General features: G+C 63.1%; 1 protein-coding gene across 8 annotated transcripts in view; it reads right to left on the bottom strand.

Annotated features, from left to right (window-relative positions):
- The window catches only part of KMT2D (lysine methyltransferase 2D), a 45333-nt gene extending 38185 nt beyond the window's left edge, over positions 1-7148 (bottom strand). For 5 of the 8 annotated variants that reach the window (XM_065575849.1, XM_065575848.1, XM_065575851.1 and 2 more), the window contains exons 1-4: positions 6998-7147; positions 1723-1801; positions 778-895; positions 204-421 (exon numbers count right to left, since the gene is read on the bottom strand). In XM_065575849.1, the coding sequence (XP_065431921.1) occupies positions 204-421; positions 778-895; positions 1723-1771 (385 nt within the window). In that variant the 5' untranslated portion in view covers positions 1772-1801; positions 6998-7147. Of the gene's footprint in view, positions 1-203; positions 422-777; positions 896-1722; positions 1802-6997 lie in introns of all 8 variants that reach the window. The other 3 variants (XM_065575850.1, XM_065575846.1, XM_065575845.1) reach the window with 1 other exon arrangement.
- Between the last annotated feature and the right edge of the window lie 8240 nt (positions 7149-15388).

The raw sequence follows: 15388 nt of genomic DNA on the forward strand, positions 1-15388 counted from the left end.
TCCACAGCAGCCTTTGCGCTTGTGTCCCTGGGCGGGGGGGCACTGGCAGAACGAGGGGGTGTGAGAGGCTGGGGTGGCAGGGGCAGCAGGGGGCACCAGTACAGCTGGGGGTGGGGAGCCTAGGGCTGGGGCAACAGGGTGCAGGGGCAGCAGTGGCACCAGCAGACCTTGCGGAAGGAAGACGCTCGCCCCATGCTGCTTACCTGTTGGCTCGAAGAGCTCTCCTGGCGACACCCCCTCCGCGAAGCCGATCAGGGACAGGTCGTCCCCAGGGGCCAGACTCTCGCCAGGGCCCCTCCCGGCCGGCAGCCCGGAGAGACGCTCAGTCCAGTCGGGCGCCGGCTCGAAACGCTGGAGCTTCCCCTGCCCATGCAGGCGCCACTCGCCGCAGTTGCAGAGGGCGCAACGCCTGGGCAGGGCGCTGGGGGCGGAGACGAGAGCAGAGTCAGTGGGGGCAGGGTGGGGGGCCCCCAGAAACACATTCCCCTCCCCCCCTCCAGTCACGACCCCTCCAATGTTCTCCTGCACCCATGTCTCCTTCCCGTCCCTGGGGGGCAGAGGGCATCCCGGCATCCCCCTGGGCTTTTGGGTCCCAGCACCGATCGGGCAGCTCCATTTGGCTTCCCTACAAGACAGGGGATCAGGGGCATCATTCAGGTGGGACGGACCCACTCCCCTCGTCTGCTCCCTGCCCTAAATCACAGCACCCAACTCCTGGCTCTGCTCCCCTTCCCCCCCACACCCAGTGTCGCAGGTGTCCCATCCCCCAACGCTCACCTGCAGGCCTGGGGCGGCTCCTTGGCTTCCGGCTCCTGGGCAGTGGGGGCCCCTTCCGGCGGCTTCAGGGGGTCTCCTTCCACGCCACCCCGCTCTTCCAAAGATGCACCCCCGTCGGCTGCAACAGGGGAGCTGCCCCGTCAGGATCCCAGCAGCAGAGGTGCCCCCCCACTGTTACACCAATCTCCCCCCTCCCCACCACCCGACGCCCCCACAGGCACAGCCCCTGCCACCGCTCAGCACGGCCCTTCTACTTTCAGGGCACCAAGTGCATCCCCCTCACCCAGCACAGGCCGTCCCACTGGGGGATCCCTCTGCACCGGGCGGCTGCGTGTCAGCCCCACCTTAGCCCGGGCAGCTCCCCAGGATGCACCACGGGGCTCTAACAGGACAGTGCAACGCCTAGTGAATCACCTGCCTCACCAGTCACATCCCCAGCATGGCGTGGATCATTCATCCATCGGCCCCCTCCAGGCCCTTCGCCCACGGCTCACCGCTGCTCCCTGGTTACTGGGCTGGGCCAGTTTCAGACCCATTGCTCTGATGGGGAAACTGAGGCACTAGCTCACGATCAAACAATACAGCTGGGGAAAGAACCCAGGAGTCCTGGCTCCCAGCCCCCCAGCTCTAACCTCTCAACCCCACTCTTTAGGGGAAGGAGTTTCAGGTAAGCGGGGGACGCATAGGAGCTGGCAATTCCCATGTAACAATGCCCCAAAACTCCAGGTAAAACGTGGCCAATTTGGCTGTTTCTGTGGGATGGAGGATGGGGACGTGTGGCCCCATCTCACCAGGCATGGGCCGTACCCCTGTGCCGTGCCACGCTGCAGCCCTTGGCAACGGCTCAGGGCAGCCACCAGCCTCCAGGCCAGACAGCACCGGCAGAGCTGCAATGGGTGCCCCCAGCAATGCCCCATCTGGCTCCACCCCCCGCCCCGGACTCACCTGGCACCTCACAGTCTTTGGCCTGGCTGGGCGGTTTCCGATCATCCATCCCGTCTCCTGCCGTCCCTCCCAGAGAGACCTGCGGCGGGGAGGAGGGGACACGTCAGCTCATTAACACCGGCCATGCCCTCGCCCCCCGTGCCCTTCATCCGCCCCCAGCCCTCCTCCCATTGGCACGCCAGACCCTCGGCCGCTGGCACAGACCCCGCACCGCGAGACCGAGCCACTCGCCTCTGGGTCACTGTCCCAGGCCTGAGGAGCGGCCGCAGGCATCACTCCCACCAGACGGCCGCTCGAGTGGGGTAGGTCTCGGCCAGCTCCCTGCAGGCAAGGGCCCATGTCACAGAAACCAGCCCCACAGCCCCAGCAGGCCAGGAACTCTCTAGCCAATCCCTCTCCCTGTCCCCACCCCACAGGGGTCAGCTCCCAACCACCTGCAAACCCCAAGGCCTGTCTGGGGCAGTGCCAGCCCCACAGGCCTGGAGTCTGCAGCTCTCTGCTTAGCTAGAGCGGGTGCAGCCAGGGCAGGCTTCCCTGCCACAAACCCGCTCCCGACCCTTCACTCGCCTGCTCAGCGCCAGACAATGCCCAGAGACACCCCCGCATGTGCATGGGCACCACCACTGGGCTCATCACATAATCCCCCCAAATCAGAACCAGCCCTGTGCATCAGCAGCTGGGATACGGAGAGGAAGCTCCTCTCCCACCCCAGGGTGGCTCTGCAGGGCCAGGCTGGCGGGGCAGCTGGAGGCAGGACTCTGTCACCAGGGTCGTCAGACAGGCACCTGCCGGCACCACAAGAACGACCAGCGTGCGCCCCACGGCGGGTCTGTTCTGGGGAGGTCTGGTCAAATCCCAGGCTTGTGCTAAAGTAAGCAGGACCAGAGAAACTGGGGGGTGGGGGGGAGGAGGAGGATCCCAGCATGCTTTGCTCCGAGCACACATTTCACAGGACCCGTGTGCCAGCCGGACACACCTCCCACACTCCGAACCCCTGCCTGGTCCCACAACCCCAGCTGCCCGCCTCTCCTACAACGCTACCCAAGGACAAACGGAACCAGGCCAGCTGCAGCCAGCACCCAGGTGCAACCTGGGAGATGTAGTTCTACCGGCTGGCCACGGCCGTGGGCCCAGGAACAGGAAGGGGTCGGCGCAGCGTATCTGGGGCAGGGTGTTCCCAGGCGAGGCCTGTGGCATCTGCAGGGACTGACCTCAATTAGAGCCACCGGGGATGGTAGCCGCCAACTTCCTTCCTAGCACAGCCCGCAGGAGTGGGCACCCCCAGACGCCAGCTGGCTCATGGGTTCAGGGGGGGCCAGGCCTCGCTGAGAAGCAGCTGGCCCAGTGGGGGCACCAGGCGATGCCACCTTACCCACCACGCTGCAGTCCAAAGCTAGAGCGAAAACAAGGGCACGCGGACGCGCTCAGGGCTCCGTCCCCTGCCACTGTGTGATCTTGGACAAGCTGCCGCCTCTCCGTGACTCAGTTTCCCCATCAGCGTCACAGGCGGATGCTGCCCTCCCCAGCCCAGTCCCTAACGAGCGCGTCAGGCCAGAGGGCAGTGTTTGTTTGACCTTCCCCTGGGCGCACAGACTCTCCTAAGTGCAGTGGGATTGTTCCCTGCGAGCAGCCAGGGTTTGAAGTGTCACCTGAAGACGGAGCTTCCTGGGGCAAAGTCCCCCGGGGACAATGGCGGAAGGGGAAGAGCACGCCCCCAAAAACATCCTAAGGTGCTCTGCACCCGTCTCCCGTCCAGGCAGTGATCAGCCCTGACCCTGCTTAGCTTCAGAGATCCACTGAGCCCTCAGCTGGGGCTGGCTGCATGGACAGTTCACCTGGGGGGAGACATCACCTCCCCCTGGCCCTGGAACAGCTGGCCCCAGGCACTGTCAGAGATGGGGCACTGGGCTAGACGGCTCCTATCTGCTGGAGCCTGAGGGATGTTCTGTGCCACCTCCCCAGCCGCGCTTCCTTGGGAGGCAGGGCACCTGCTGGTAGAGTCGGCCACGAGCCCTGACCACCCACCCCCGGCCTTTGCCCCCGGAGTCCTGGAAAGCCAAGTGCAGCTTTACCCAACCCACGCCAGGCATCGCCAGCCATGAGGACAGGAGAGGATGAGAACTAGGTCAAAGTATGGGGCTGGAGGGTCAGAGACAGCAGCTCCCATGTTAGCACGCTCCAGCCGCCATGTCTGCGTCTGGGGGGAAGCAGCATGGCCTAGTGTTCAGAGTAGGAGATTTCTCTGGGGAGTGGGGGCTGGTGGGTTAGAGCAGGGGAGGGGTGGGAGCCAGGACTCCTGGGTTCTCTCCCCGGCTCTGGGAGGGGGCTGGAGCAGTGGGGCTGGGAGCTGGAACACCTGGATTCCGTTTTGACTCCCATTGTGACCTTGGGCCAGTCACTTCTCAGCACCTCAGTCTCCTCCTACTGCAGAAAATGGGTAGATGAGGCATGACCTGGCGAGCTGCCAAGCCACTCCACTCCCCACTGACCCCAGCAGGACCCAAGGGGCATGCAGCCCCCCAGGGCCAAGCCAGGCATTCACAGGTTGCTTTGAGGTCCCCTAAAAGAAAGTCACTGGAGAAAAGGCCAGGTGGGATGGAACTGATGGCACCAGAGGCGGGACAAGGACGAGGGAGCCTTGCAGGGAGACTGGCAGGGCCTGGGTACGCCCCTGCCAGCATCACCAACCTCTCGCTGGTGCCACCAGGGTCAGCAATGGACCTTCCCGGAAAACCTGGGCTGAGAACGAGACCTCCCAGCGCCACGGGGGAGGGGCAGGGAGAATATGAACTGAACCATTGCTGGCCGTTTCTCTGTTGGATGCAAAAGATTTCGAGGTCTCAGTGAGCAAAATCAGTGCACACGAGCACCTTGGGCCCCGATCCCACAAGCGGATCCCTGTGGGCAGATCCCTGCATCCACAGCGGCTCGGCAGGGGGGCAAAGGCTCAGCCCTCATGGAGCCGATTGCAGAAGCAGGGCCATAGAGACAAACCCCCACTGAATCCTGGACTGAAGGGCCACAAACCCAAACCCACCCTCAAGATTCCCAGAGACGTTTTCCTTCCCAAGCTGCAGGATTTGCCACAACCACCAAGTTCTGGATTAAGAAACAATTTGGGCAGCTCCAAGCTGGCGCCAAAACTGAAACGTCTTCAAGGGATTGTGTCGGGGGCAGATTTCCTGTGACCCCCCCCTCAGAGCATCACCCCCCCATTCTAGTGCATGCTCCAAAGGCCAGGGCAGGGGGCCGTAATTTCATTGCTCCACTGAGCCTCACCCCAAGGGGCTTTTGTGTTTTGTTTTTAATTAGACCCTGCAACATCCCACCCTAAAAAGACCAAATCGGAGATGGGACCCCGGACCCCCTCGCTACACAGAAAAATGGCTCATGGGAGATGCACAGCCACACAACCACACAACCACACAGGGAGCGGGGCTGAGAGCGCGGTGAAGGCCCTGGATGGAGCCAGGACGCCTGTGTCCTACAGGCGGAGTGTTGTCAAGTGGTTGGAGCAAGGGCCTGGGCATCTGGTCAGCAAAAAAGAGACTCAATGCGCCCCCCAAAAGAACTGGGTTTAGGTGGATTGTGAACACTGCAGCCTGACCAGACCCGACACGGGATCCCTTCCCTCTGACCCCCCGCTCTGCCGGCGTAAACGTGGAGTAACAATGCCAGCGGAGCTGCTCCCGTTTTACACCAGCGCGATGCAGCTCAGAACCTGGCCTGCAGCAGTTCTAACCTGGCATTAATTTAAGCAGCACATGGTGTCCCTTTATATTGATTGGGGGGGCCCGGGGGGCTGCCTTTGAGCCCGGACTCTGGAGGCGAAATATGCAGCGAGCCCGGCCTTATTAAGCAGAATGCACGGCCCGGTTCCAGCCCTGGTACTGCAGCCCCTGGGACTCCCGGCCATTGTGTCTGTTTATAGGGGGGCAGACCCAGCATTACTCCCACTGCGTGCCCTCCCCAGTATCCTCTCTTCCCCATGCGACAGGAGAGGCGGCGGGAGGCGGAGGCTGGAGGCAGCACCCATGGGGAACAGCACATACAGGGAGAGCAACAGGTGCAGCCCGGCCTGTCCTGAGACCAGAGACAGAGAAAGTGTTTGTGGATTTGCTGGGGGAAAGGGCCCCCCCCCAAACACACACACACTCTCATCCACCACACCGGGGAAGCTCAGACAGGAGCCGGATTTAACTGGGGGGGACAGGCGCAGAATCTGGGCCCCACGGTCTTTGACGCCAGTGATGGGGGAGGGGTGGGAACTGCCTACCCACGGCTGTGGGTCCTGGTCCCCTGAAGCTCAGGGATCAAAGGGAGAAGCTACTGGGGAACAAAAGCCTGGGAAGCCCCATTGCTGCCTGGGAAAGGGGGGAGAACTAAGCAAGAGCTCTGCCCCCCACCCCCACCCCAATCCCACCACTTTCTGTTTGAGCAAATCTCCTCGGGCTCCCTGCTAATCCTCTGGAGATTGCACTCAGCCCAGGAGAGCCGCAGGCCGCCTAGGCCGCACCGAGGGTCACTCTGTTTCTGGGGGGCACCACCCCCCAGCGTACACTTCCTAGTAAAGGGCAGTGTGAGGAATTGAGGGGGGAGCAGCCGGAGGAGGGGGGGAGCCCCGTTCCCTCACCCCCGGTATGTTTACAGGAAGCAGGGGGGAGAATACAGCCAACCACCTCGGAAGGGCAGGAGGGAAGGGGGAAGGGAGTGAGCAGAGTCAGCCCCCCCCATAATACCCCCCTGCACCCCCCCCTTCGGGACAGGGGTCAGCCCCTCTTCCCAGGCTCCCAATGCAGCAGAACGTGGGGGCGACACAGAGAGACCCTGCCCCATGAAGAGAAAGCTCCACCTAGGCCTAGGATCGGGATTTATACATAACAAAAGCTCCCCCCAGACCCCCCTGCAAAAAACAGACTCACCCCCCCCATGCCCCCTCATCCCCCTTCCCCCCCGCCACACCCCAATCCCCCCCCCCCCGCCGAGATCCATGGCTGTGCAAAGGGATCCCCACCTCCATCTGGGCCCTGGAGGGGGATGAACAACAGAACCACACAACGCCCCCCCCCAACTCCTCTTGGGGGGCTGGGGGCTGCACCCCACCGCGGGCCGGGGGCGGCGCTCGGACCGCTCCCGGGGGGAGCCGCGGCGCCAGGAGAGGCCTAGGAGCAGTTTACTCCGCTCGCTTCCTCTCGCCCCCCCCCCCCCGGGCATGGCCGGGACCCCCCCCCCAGCGCCCCGGGGAAGGGGGGCAGAGCCGGGGGACCCCACTCACCGCTTCACAAGGCCGTCCAGAAACCCGCCCCCGGCCCCGTCCAGCGCCGGGCGGCCGCCGGGAACATTGTCCACCAAATAATGAAAAAAAAAAAAAAACCAAGCCCAGGGGAGGGGGGGGCGATTGTCCTTCCCCCCCCCGCGCCGGACAAAAATCTTCCCCCGACGGCCGCGGAACCGGGTGGGCCGGAGACGCCGCTAGAGCCAAATCCGGGGATCACACCGGGGGGGGGGGGCAGGGCCCAGCCCTCCTCCGGGGGGGGGTCACTTCCGTGGGCCGCGGCCCCCTCGGGCGCCCCCAGCCCGCGCCGGAGCCCGGGGCGGACACAAAGGGAGCCCGGGCGCCGCGGGCCGCTCCCTCCGGCGGGGGGGGGGGGAACCGGGGGGGGGGAAGTTTGGTGCCCCGGGGAAGCGAGCGCCCGCCGCGGGCTTGGCTACATTGTAACCTCCCCGCCCGCGCGGGGACCGAACCAGACACGCAAGCGCCGGGGCCCCCCCCGCGCCGGGCCCGGCCCCCTGCTCCGGCTCCGGCTCCTGCTCCGGCCCGGGGCGGCGGCAGAAGTGGGGGGGGGGGGGGAGTCCCCGCCCCCGCTCGCGGCCGGCCCCCCCGCGGCTGCTGGGGGGGGTTCAAAGGGGCCTCGCGGGCGGCCCCGGCCCCGCCGCCCGGGCTCAGCGAGCGGAGCGGAAAGTGTCCGCCGAGGCAGCCATTTTCGGAGAGGAAAGTAGTCCTGCTGGGCCCCCCCCCTGCGAGGGGCGGGGGGGATCCCGCGTGGGGACCGGGCCCCTGCCCGGGGGCGGCCCCGGGGGCGGCCCCGCGCGGGGGGGCGGGCGCGGGGGGGGCTGCACACCGGCCCCCTTCCCGGGGGGTGGGGGGGCGGAGGGAGGGGGGAGAGGCTCTATTTTGTGTTGGGCCCGGGCGGAGGGACACGCTCACGCAGCCGAAGCTTTTCGGCAGGGGGGGATGTGACGGGACGGAACCGCAGCGCACGCTGCCCGCGATCCCTCCGCGCGGGTTAACCCTGCCCTGGCCGGGCCGGCTGGTGGCGCGCACGTGGGCTGAGCGCTGCTCCCCCCCACGCCAGCTCGGGGGGGCTTCGGGCCGCGGCCCCTCCCTGCAGGGAGTATGGGGGGCAGGAGCGCCTCTCCCCTGCAGCAGGCATCGCCTCGCCCTGTCCCCCGCGGCCCTGCAGCGCGCAGAGATGGGTCCGGGGGGGGGGGGCTGGTTAGCGCCCCCCCCGCCAGGCTGGAGGGCAAAGGGCTGGTGCAGTACCCCTGCAATCCCCTGGGGGGCGCCCTACCCCAGGCACATGGCTCCGGACGCTGCAGAGCCAGCGAGCGCGGGGGGGGGGCCAGGTCCCACAGCGCCCCCCAGCGGTGGGAGCCCGCCCCCTTGTCCGCTCTGCCCCCCCCCTCGGTGTAATCCCCTGCCCCTCGCGCCCCCACGCACAGGTTGGCACGGGAGCCTTGGAACAGGTGTGCGCCACAGGACGGAGACTGGGGTAAAGCCCGGGGGGGGGGGCAGGAGATTTGTCCGTCCCAACACGTCTCACTGTCTGTCTGAGCTGGGTTCTGTTCCCAGCGTGCTGTGCTGCTCCGTGCCTCAGTTTCCCCACCTGTAAAACGGAGGGCCGGGCCCGTGAAGAAGGGTGATGCGGCTTCTTGGATGAATATACGGCACCGACAAAGTGGGCGAGGTCATGATATATTTTATTGGCCCAGCTTCTGTGGGTGGACGAGACCTGCTTTCATGCTGCACAGAGCTCTTCTTCAGAGCCAGAGCAGGGAGAGAACAGTCCCAGCCCCCCCCATTCCCCCCAGCTAAAGGAGAATCCCCGTCAAGGGTTCGCAGCATAGACCCTAGGATGCATGGTTGAGCAGTTCTGATTCCATCCAGTAGAGGGCAGGAACCAGCATGTTCCAGGGGAGCCGGGGAATACCTGAGCCTGCAACACAGGGGTGAGCTTATGGCAGGGAACAAACCCTTTAGGACTGCAGCAAGGTCCTGGTGGTGAGCACATTACCCCGTCCCCTCCCGCAGGGCGCAGGGACACCGCTGAAAGGCACGAGGGCCTGCTCAGTTAGTCGCTAGGTATGAAGTCTAAAGCTCTGGAGAGGTGTATATTGGGGGTGTGCACAGACATATACACACAGGAGATGGGGCTGGCCGTGCTGTTCCACCTCAGATCGTTATGCACTGAAAGCCAGGAGAATAGGGTGCATCTTCTGCATATCTGCAGCTCTTCCTCTCTGCATACAGGATGAATTGGGCTATGAATGCAGGTACTGTGGCCGGGGGGTTGCTGGTTACTGCCCCAGCACCGTTTGGATGAAGGAGCACTGCAGCTGGAGAATGGACACGTGGACTTTCACAGGCAGAGAATTTCAAAGCCGCCTTGTGGGATTTAAATGCCCAACACCCATTGAAACAGATGGGAACAGTGTGTCTAAATCCCCTAGATGGCTTGGAAATCTCAGCCTTAGGCCCTGATCCTGCAGTGGGCCCAACCAGGCTGCATGGCGCTCGTGCAAGATTGGAGCCTGGCTTTCTAAAAGAACCCAAAATGCAGCCTGTGGAGGTATGACGGCGCCATGGCAGGTTTCGGTTGGTTTGGGATTTTTTGCTGGCAAACCTAGACGCTTCAACGGAAACTTCCCTGCAATACAAATCCCTGGGAAAACACATCCGTGGCCAGGGCAGTGTCGGACATGAAAGGATCTGGGTTCATTCGCTTTGCTCTCACAGGGGTCTGGAAAAACCAGATCCGGCTTCGTCACCGTCACTAGGACTGGACGCCCGGCCAGAGGGGGGCTGGAAGTGGGATCTCCCAGCTCCCAGGCCCCACCCCTCCGGCTCAAGGATCTTCATTTGCTGTTACCTGTATAGGGCAGTGCATGCACTTGGCCAGTTCTGATTCCCTCCAGGAGAGGGCGGCGGTGCCCAGTCGATTAGTGAGCGCTACGCTCCCATGGGTTGGGGGGTCTCTCCAAGCTCACAGCTGTCTAGAATAGCGGGGAGGGAGGGTTCCTTCCCCAGCTTCCCAGGGCAGAGCAAACCCAATGCAATGGCTGGGAGACCCTGCCTCCACTTTATAGAGAAGCAGGCGAGCCTCAGCCCTGTTCCAGAGGGGAGAGGGGCCTCGGGTCTCAGCCGCCCCACTGTGTCCTGGGCCTCTCTGCCCGGCTGAGGGGGCCGATTGGGACCGATATTGGCGCTTGTGGGAGGCTGCAAGCGCGTTGCACTGAACAGCCATCACCCGGGAGCAGCGTTTAGCAGCTGCTGTGGCCCTCGGCTGGGCTTTGCCCTGGCAATCCACAGGGGAAGAGCTGCGTGCCCCAGGCAGCCCCCCCCCCCCCCCCCCCCCCGAGCACCCTCTGACTGCAGAGGAGCAAAGCCCCAAGCCCCGTGAAGCTTTTGGCTGGATCCCCCACTCCCAGCCAAGCCTTCACCGGGTCACTTGGGCTCTCTCCTGCTGCTGGGTGGATGCAGCCCCCTGGCCTGCTGAACCCTCCCCACTCCAGCCAATGGCCCCTTGGACAATCGGGTCCCAGCTCAGACCCCAGCTGGAGGGTCACGGAGAGCAAGCAGGAGGCTGGAGAATGCAGCCCTATTAGGGGCGGATCCGCCTCCCCCAGCCCAGGGGAATAACCACGATCAAAGCTACCCCGTGAAGGGATATTTCAAAGGGTGCCGAGGCGGGAGCCTGAGCCTTGAACCCGACACTGATCCGGGAGGAGGGGGAAGAGGGCCATGCCCTGGGACTGGAAGGGAGAAGGCAGCCCCGGCACACTCACACCAGCCTAATGCTCCTTCTAGCCAGGCACCCCTGGGAGACCTGCAACCAGGGGGAAATGAAACCCTGACCCTCCCGGCCATGGGAGTTTTACAATAACGTGTAATAGTCCAGCTGGTTCTGTGCCCTCCTCCAGCAGCTTCTCAGTCACGGAGCTCAGAGCATGTCACAAGGAAAGTAAACCCCATGACCTCCATTTCACAGAGGGGGAAACTGAGGCACAGAGCAGCGATTCACCTACGCTCCCTGGACGAGTCGGGAATAGAACCCAGAGTCCTGGCACCCAGTCCCCTGCTCTAACCACGAGACCACACTCCCTCCTAGGGATACAGCCCAGGAGTTCGGACTCCAAATAGTGGGGCACTAATCCCTACCACAGGCTGCTGCCCTACATTACGTGTCCTACAAACTTTCTCTTGCAACCAATTTCCACAACAGTCGGCCTTCTAACCTCATGCCCTGGGGCTTTGCTTGGGGCTGGGTCAGGGCACCACTAGCTGCATCTGTTCTTAGAGAGTGGGGGAGAAAAGGATAAGCCAATAGGAAGGACATTCCTAAACCCAGTCCTGTGCTCGATATAGGAAGTGCTCCACCAACCACTGAAATGCAGCCACCTCTGGGGTGGAATGGGCAGCTGTCTAACAGCCACACTCTGCAATGGTTTAAAACAGGAAGTGAAGTATCGTCCTGCATCCCCCTGAAACTGCAGAGGGAGTAGAGAGGTCAGAGCCCAGGGGGATGGGAGCCAGGAGAGATTAGATAGGTGTGGGGGGGACAGAAAGCTTACATGGGGTGGATGAAGCGGGGAAACAATAGTAAATACTTTTCCAAGCCCCACCCACTAAACAACTTTGCCTAGTTAAGATGCCAAACAAGAGTCCAAGGAGATTGTGCAGATGTTCAAAGTACGATCCTGCCGGCTCTGGGTCCTTGTGCTTAGCACCAGAGGGGGAGCTCAGACACCCACAGGGCTCCTGCTTGACTGCAGGAAAAATGTAAGAGTTCGGTGGTATTCAAAGCCCCTCCCCTCCCCCTGGTTGAGCAGTTACCCAAACTATATTTTGCAGATCTTCGTAGTCTGCTCCTGCTCCTAATCACTCGCCAGAGGCTTCGGGGGCAGTGGGCTAGATAACAGTCATGCTGAAAGGATCATCTTTGACATTGGCGTGAGCAGGGACTGGGGTGAACAGGGCAGTTCACAGCTAGGGTTTCAGGCTCTCTGCAAACTCAGGCAGCCATTGCTGCCCCGCTCCACCGGAGTCACAGTTCCTAGGGGAGCCACGAGGGCTAGAAATCTCATAAACGAAAGCTGCGATTGTGGAGAACACAAGGGCAGTTTGGGAAAGGCGCTCATCCACGGTGCAGCCATGCACTGGCCCAGTTCGAGCCCTGGCTGGACAGCCAGCCAGCGGCTGGAATGAGGAGGGCCAATCCAACCAGTCTGAGCGCCAGTAACGATAAGATGCAGCGTAAATCGCTCCCGGGAGCGGAAGCCCAGCGTAAGGGCTCAGCCTGGGACTTTCCACTTGGCGGCAGCAGTTCGGGACAGAGCCACAGCCAGGGACACACGGACAGAGCCATGGGTTTCAGCAAGAGGCCGAGGGAAAAGCAAACGCAGATCTCAGGGGCCAGGGAGAGCCGCAGGGCTGGGGCTGAGCAGGGAGCCGGCCTGGGCCCAGATTAGTGCCTGCGGCCAGCTCCCAGCTCCCTGCCAGCCTGCTGGGCTCTGCAGAGTGGGATTAGCAAGGCCTCCATCTGCCGCTCCTGCCGCACTGGGATGTCCAGCCTCCTGAGCCTGGCACCCTGGGCCTGCTGGGGACGAGGGCCTGGCTCCCACCGTCCAGGCTGGCCACCGTGTTGCTGCCTCATCGGCGCGTCCGCTGCCCTCACAGCCCCCCCATTCTACTGCAGGCAGGCTCCCCTGTGAGCATCTCTCCCCCACGGGCTCTGGGGCTCTCCTCCCCCCAGCCCCCTTGGGACGGCTTATGCTGGGAGCCTCCAGCTGTGCCCAGGGAGGGGGCTGTTCATTCACGGCTCCCTGCTTTCCTGACCCGGGGGGCAGAGTGGGAACCAGGACCTCTGGGGTTTAGTCCCAGCTTGAGTAGGGGAGCAGAGTCCAGCTGCCTGGGAAGCAGGACCCCGGCCTTCCATTTCCAGCTTGGGGGAGGCGTAACGGGGAGGGGTTACAGCAGCAGACTGGCCAGGACTCCTGGGTTCCATTTCTGGCTTTGCCATCGACTCACTGCATCACCCTGGGTGAGCCCCTTCCCCCCTCTGTGCCTCAATTTTTGCACCTGTAAAACAGGGGAGTTGCCCCAGGGCTCCTACCTCCGAGGAGGAACCGGCCTGTGTTATTAGCTAACACCACGAAACCTCTGGGGGTACAAAAAAGCTCTTCCTAGCTAGCCTAACTGCAACTGTTCCTATTATCCCTCTAAACGCCCAAGCCGGATTTTGAATCCAAGTAAGCTCCTGGCCTTGGAATCCTGTGGCAGTGAGTTCCACAGGTTGTTTTCGCACGGCGTAACCTTTTAGGACTTGGCAGCATGTTACCCTTGACAGGGTTTTTTTCATCTCAGGCAGTTTCCTTGCACTGATCTCACAACACTTTATGACCAGATTCTCCCACCTGCCCCAGCAGGCAGCTCGGCCTGAGCCCCGCTGCAATGCACAAAGCAGGGGTGTTTCCGAAGGGAGTAGAGACAGGAAGGCACCAAGCTCCCCAGGGGAAAAGCCTCCTCTCCACTCTACAGCCCAGGATTTGTGGCACTGAGGAGTGGCTGGATGCTGGGACGTGGAGCCGACGCTGCAACAAAGGGGGGCTGTTCCCCGTGCCGAGGGGAGGGGCACACAGTGCAACAGGCTGTTGGCAGCACTTGAACTCGCCCTGCCCAGCGTCAGGGCCCCGTCCTGCCAGGCGCTGCCCAGCCCCTTGGTGAGACAGCATCTGCCCCCCACAGCAAACTGTCTACAGACTAAGAGGCCCAGAGGCAGCTCCACCCAAGGTCCCCCCAGCAGGGCAGTGGCTGAGTCTCCTGCCTCGCCCCCTGCGGCCCTGCCCTCCCCGGCCGATTCTCCCCAGCCTGGCAGCTGTTTCCAAGGCCTCGTCTAGGCTGGCGCAAAATCGAGCTTGCACCAGGGTGAGCCGCACTAGTGCAAAGCCCATCTCTTACTTGTGCGGTGTTCATGGCCGCATCCACGCGGCCCCCGGGGGCTTGAGACCGCTGCTCCTGCTTTGCGGAGCCAGTCGCCCAGGCACAAGGGTCAGCGACAACCCAGGCGGGGCCGCTGATGCCCCAGCCCCGCCCACCCCTGGCTCTCGGGCTGAGCCATGTCCCATCACACCCCTGCTCTCTCGTGGCGCTTTAACAGGGTGCCTAGCACAGGCCCGCAACCCTCACGTGAGCCCCTGCCCCACGCCAGAGCTCTCGCAGGTGAGACGGCTCCTGGGCTGGGGGGCTGGACACCTGGGTTCAAAAAGCCCTGCCCCAGACTTCTTGGTCGACACTTCGGTGCCTCTCTCTGTGCCCCGTTCCCCGTCCGGGGTGAGCTTTCCCTTTCTCCCCTCTTGCCTCTGGAGAGTAGGGGCTCGTCGGCCCCCAACACAACCCAGATCCGAGAGCGACCAGCTCCTGTTCATCCCCGAGAGTGCAGAGTTTCCATGCCGAATTCCCTCGCTCAGACGCTGTAGAGGCCCAGCTGTGGGGGATCCGGGTCCCAGCCTCCAGGGGACGAGACAGGAGTGACCTGGACACGGTGCAGCTGGTTCCGGAAGACAGCTCCGAACACTGAACGGCCCTGGGGGTGTGGGCACGGCCAGCGGATCCCCAGCCCCGCTTCACCCACCTCTGGGGTGCAGCCCCCAGAGACCACTCCTGAGATGCAGCCCCAGCTGGGGTGGAGTGCAGCAGCTGTTTAACACCTGATTGGGAGGAAGATCCCGTCTGAGGAATTTTAAAGGGAACAGGACAGTGGTGGTTCCAGCGGGAATTTGGCCAGGGCAGCGGGAAGCTGTTTTACATTTTAAAACACAGATGTGTTCACCGCAGCGCAGCATGGCAGAGCTCTTCCCAGGAGGAATGAGTTACACCTCCCTGGGCTCTGGGAGACGCGCCCTCGCCCACAGGAAAGGAAACGGAGGCACACAGTTTCTGACCAAGCGCCATTTGCCAGGGGCTACACCCCCTTCAACACCCCTCAGTTCCTGGCAACGGGATCCACCCCATTCACCCTGCCCAGAGCCTGGCCCTCTCAGGGCTGGGGCAGGCCCCTCCCCATGCATTTATGGGGCTAGTTAACCTCCAAACAGTCCAGGCAATTGCTTTCACCTTTTGAACCCTTAGTTCCTTGGTTCCTGTTCCCCTACCCCCCCCCCCCCCTGCCACCTTGGCCAGACCCCCCAGCGCACCACACATGCCTTCCCTTCGCTCTTCAGCCAAGCGGAGGCAGAGCCGGGGCCCCAGGACACCTCGGTTCCAACCTAGGCAGCATGTTCCCAAGCAGGTCACTTACTCCTTCTAACTCAGTTTCCCCTAAACCAGAAATAATTCTGACCTACCCCTCCAAGGGCTGGCTCCGTTCTTCCAAAGCACTAAGATCCG

Source organism: Chrysemys picta, chromosome 22 (genome assembly GCF_011386835.1).
Source record: "Chrysemys picta bellii isolate R12L10 chromosome 22, ASM1138683v2, whole genome shotgun sequence".
Lineage (NCBI taxonomy): Eukaryota > Metazoa > Chordata > Testudines > Emydidae > Chrysemys > Chrysemys picta.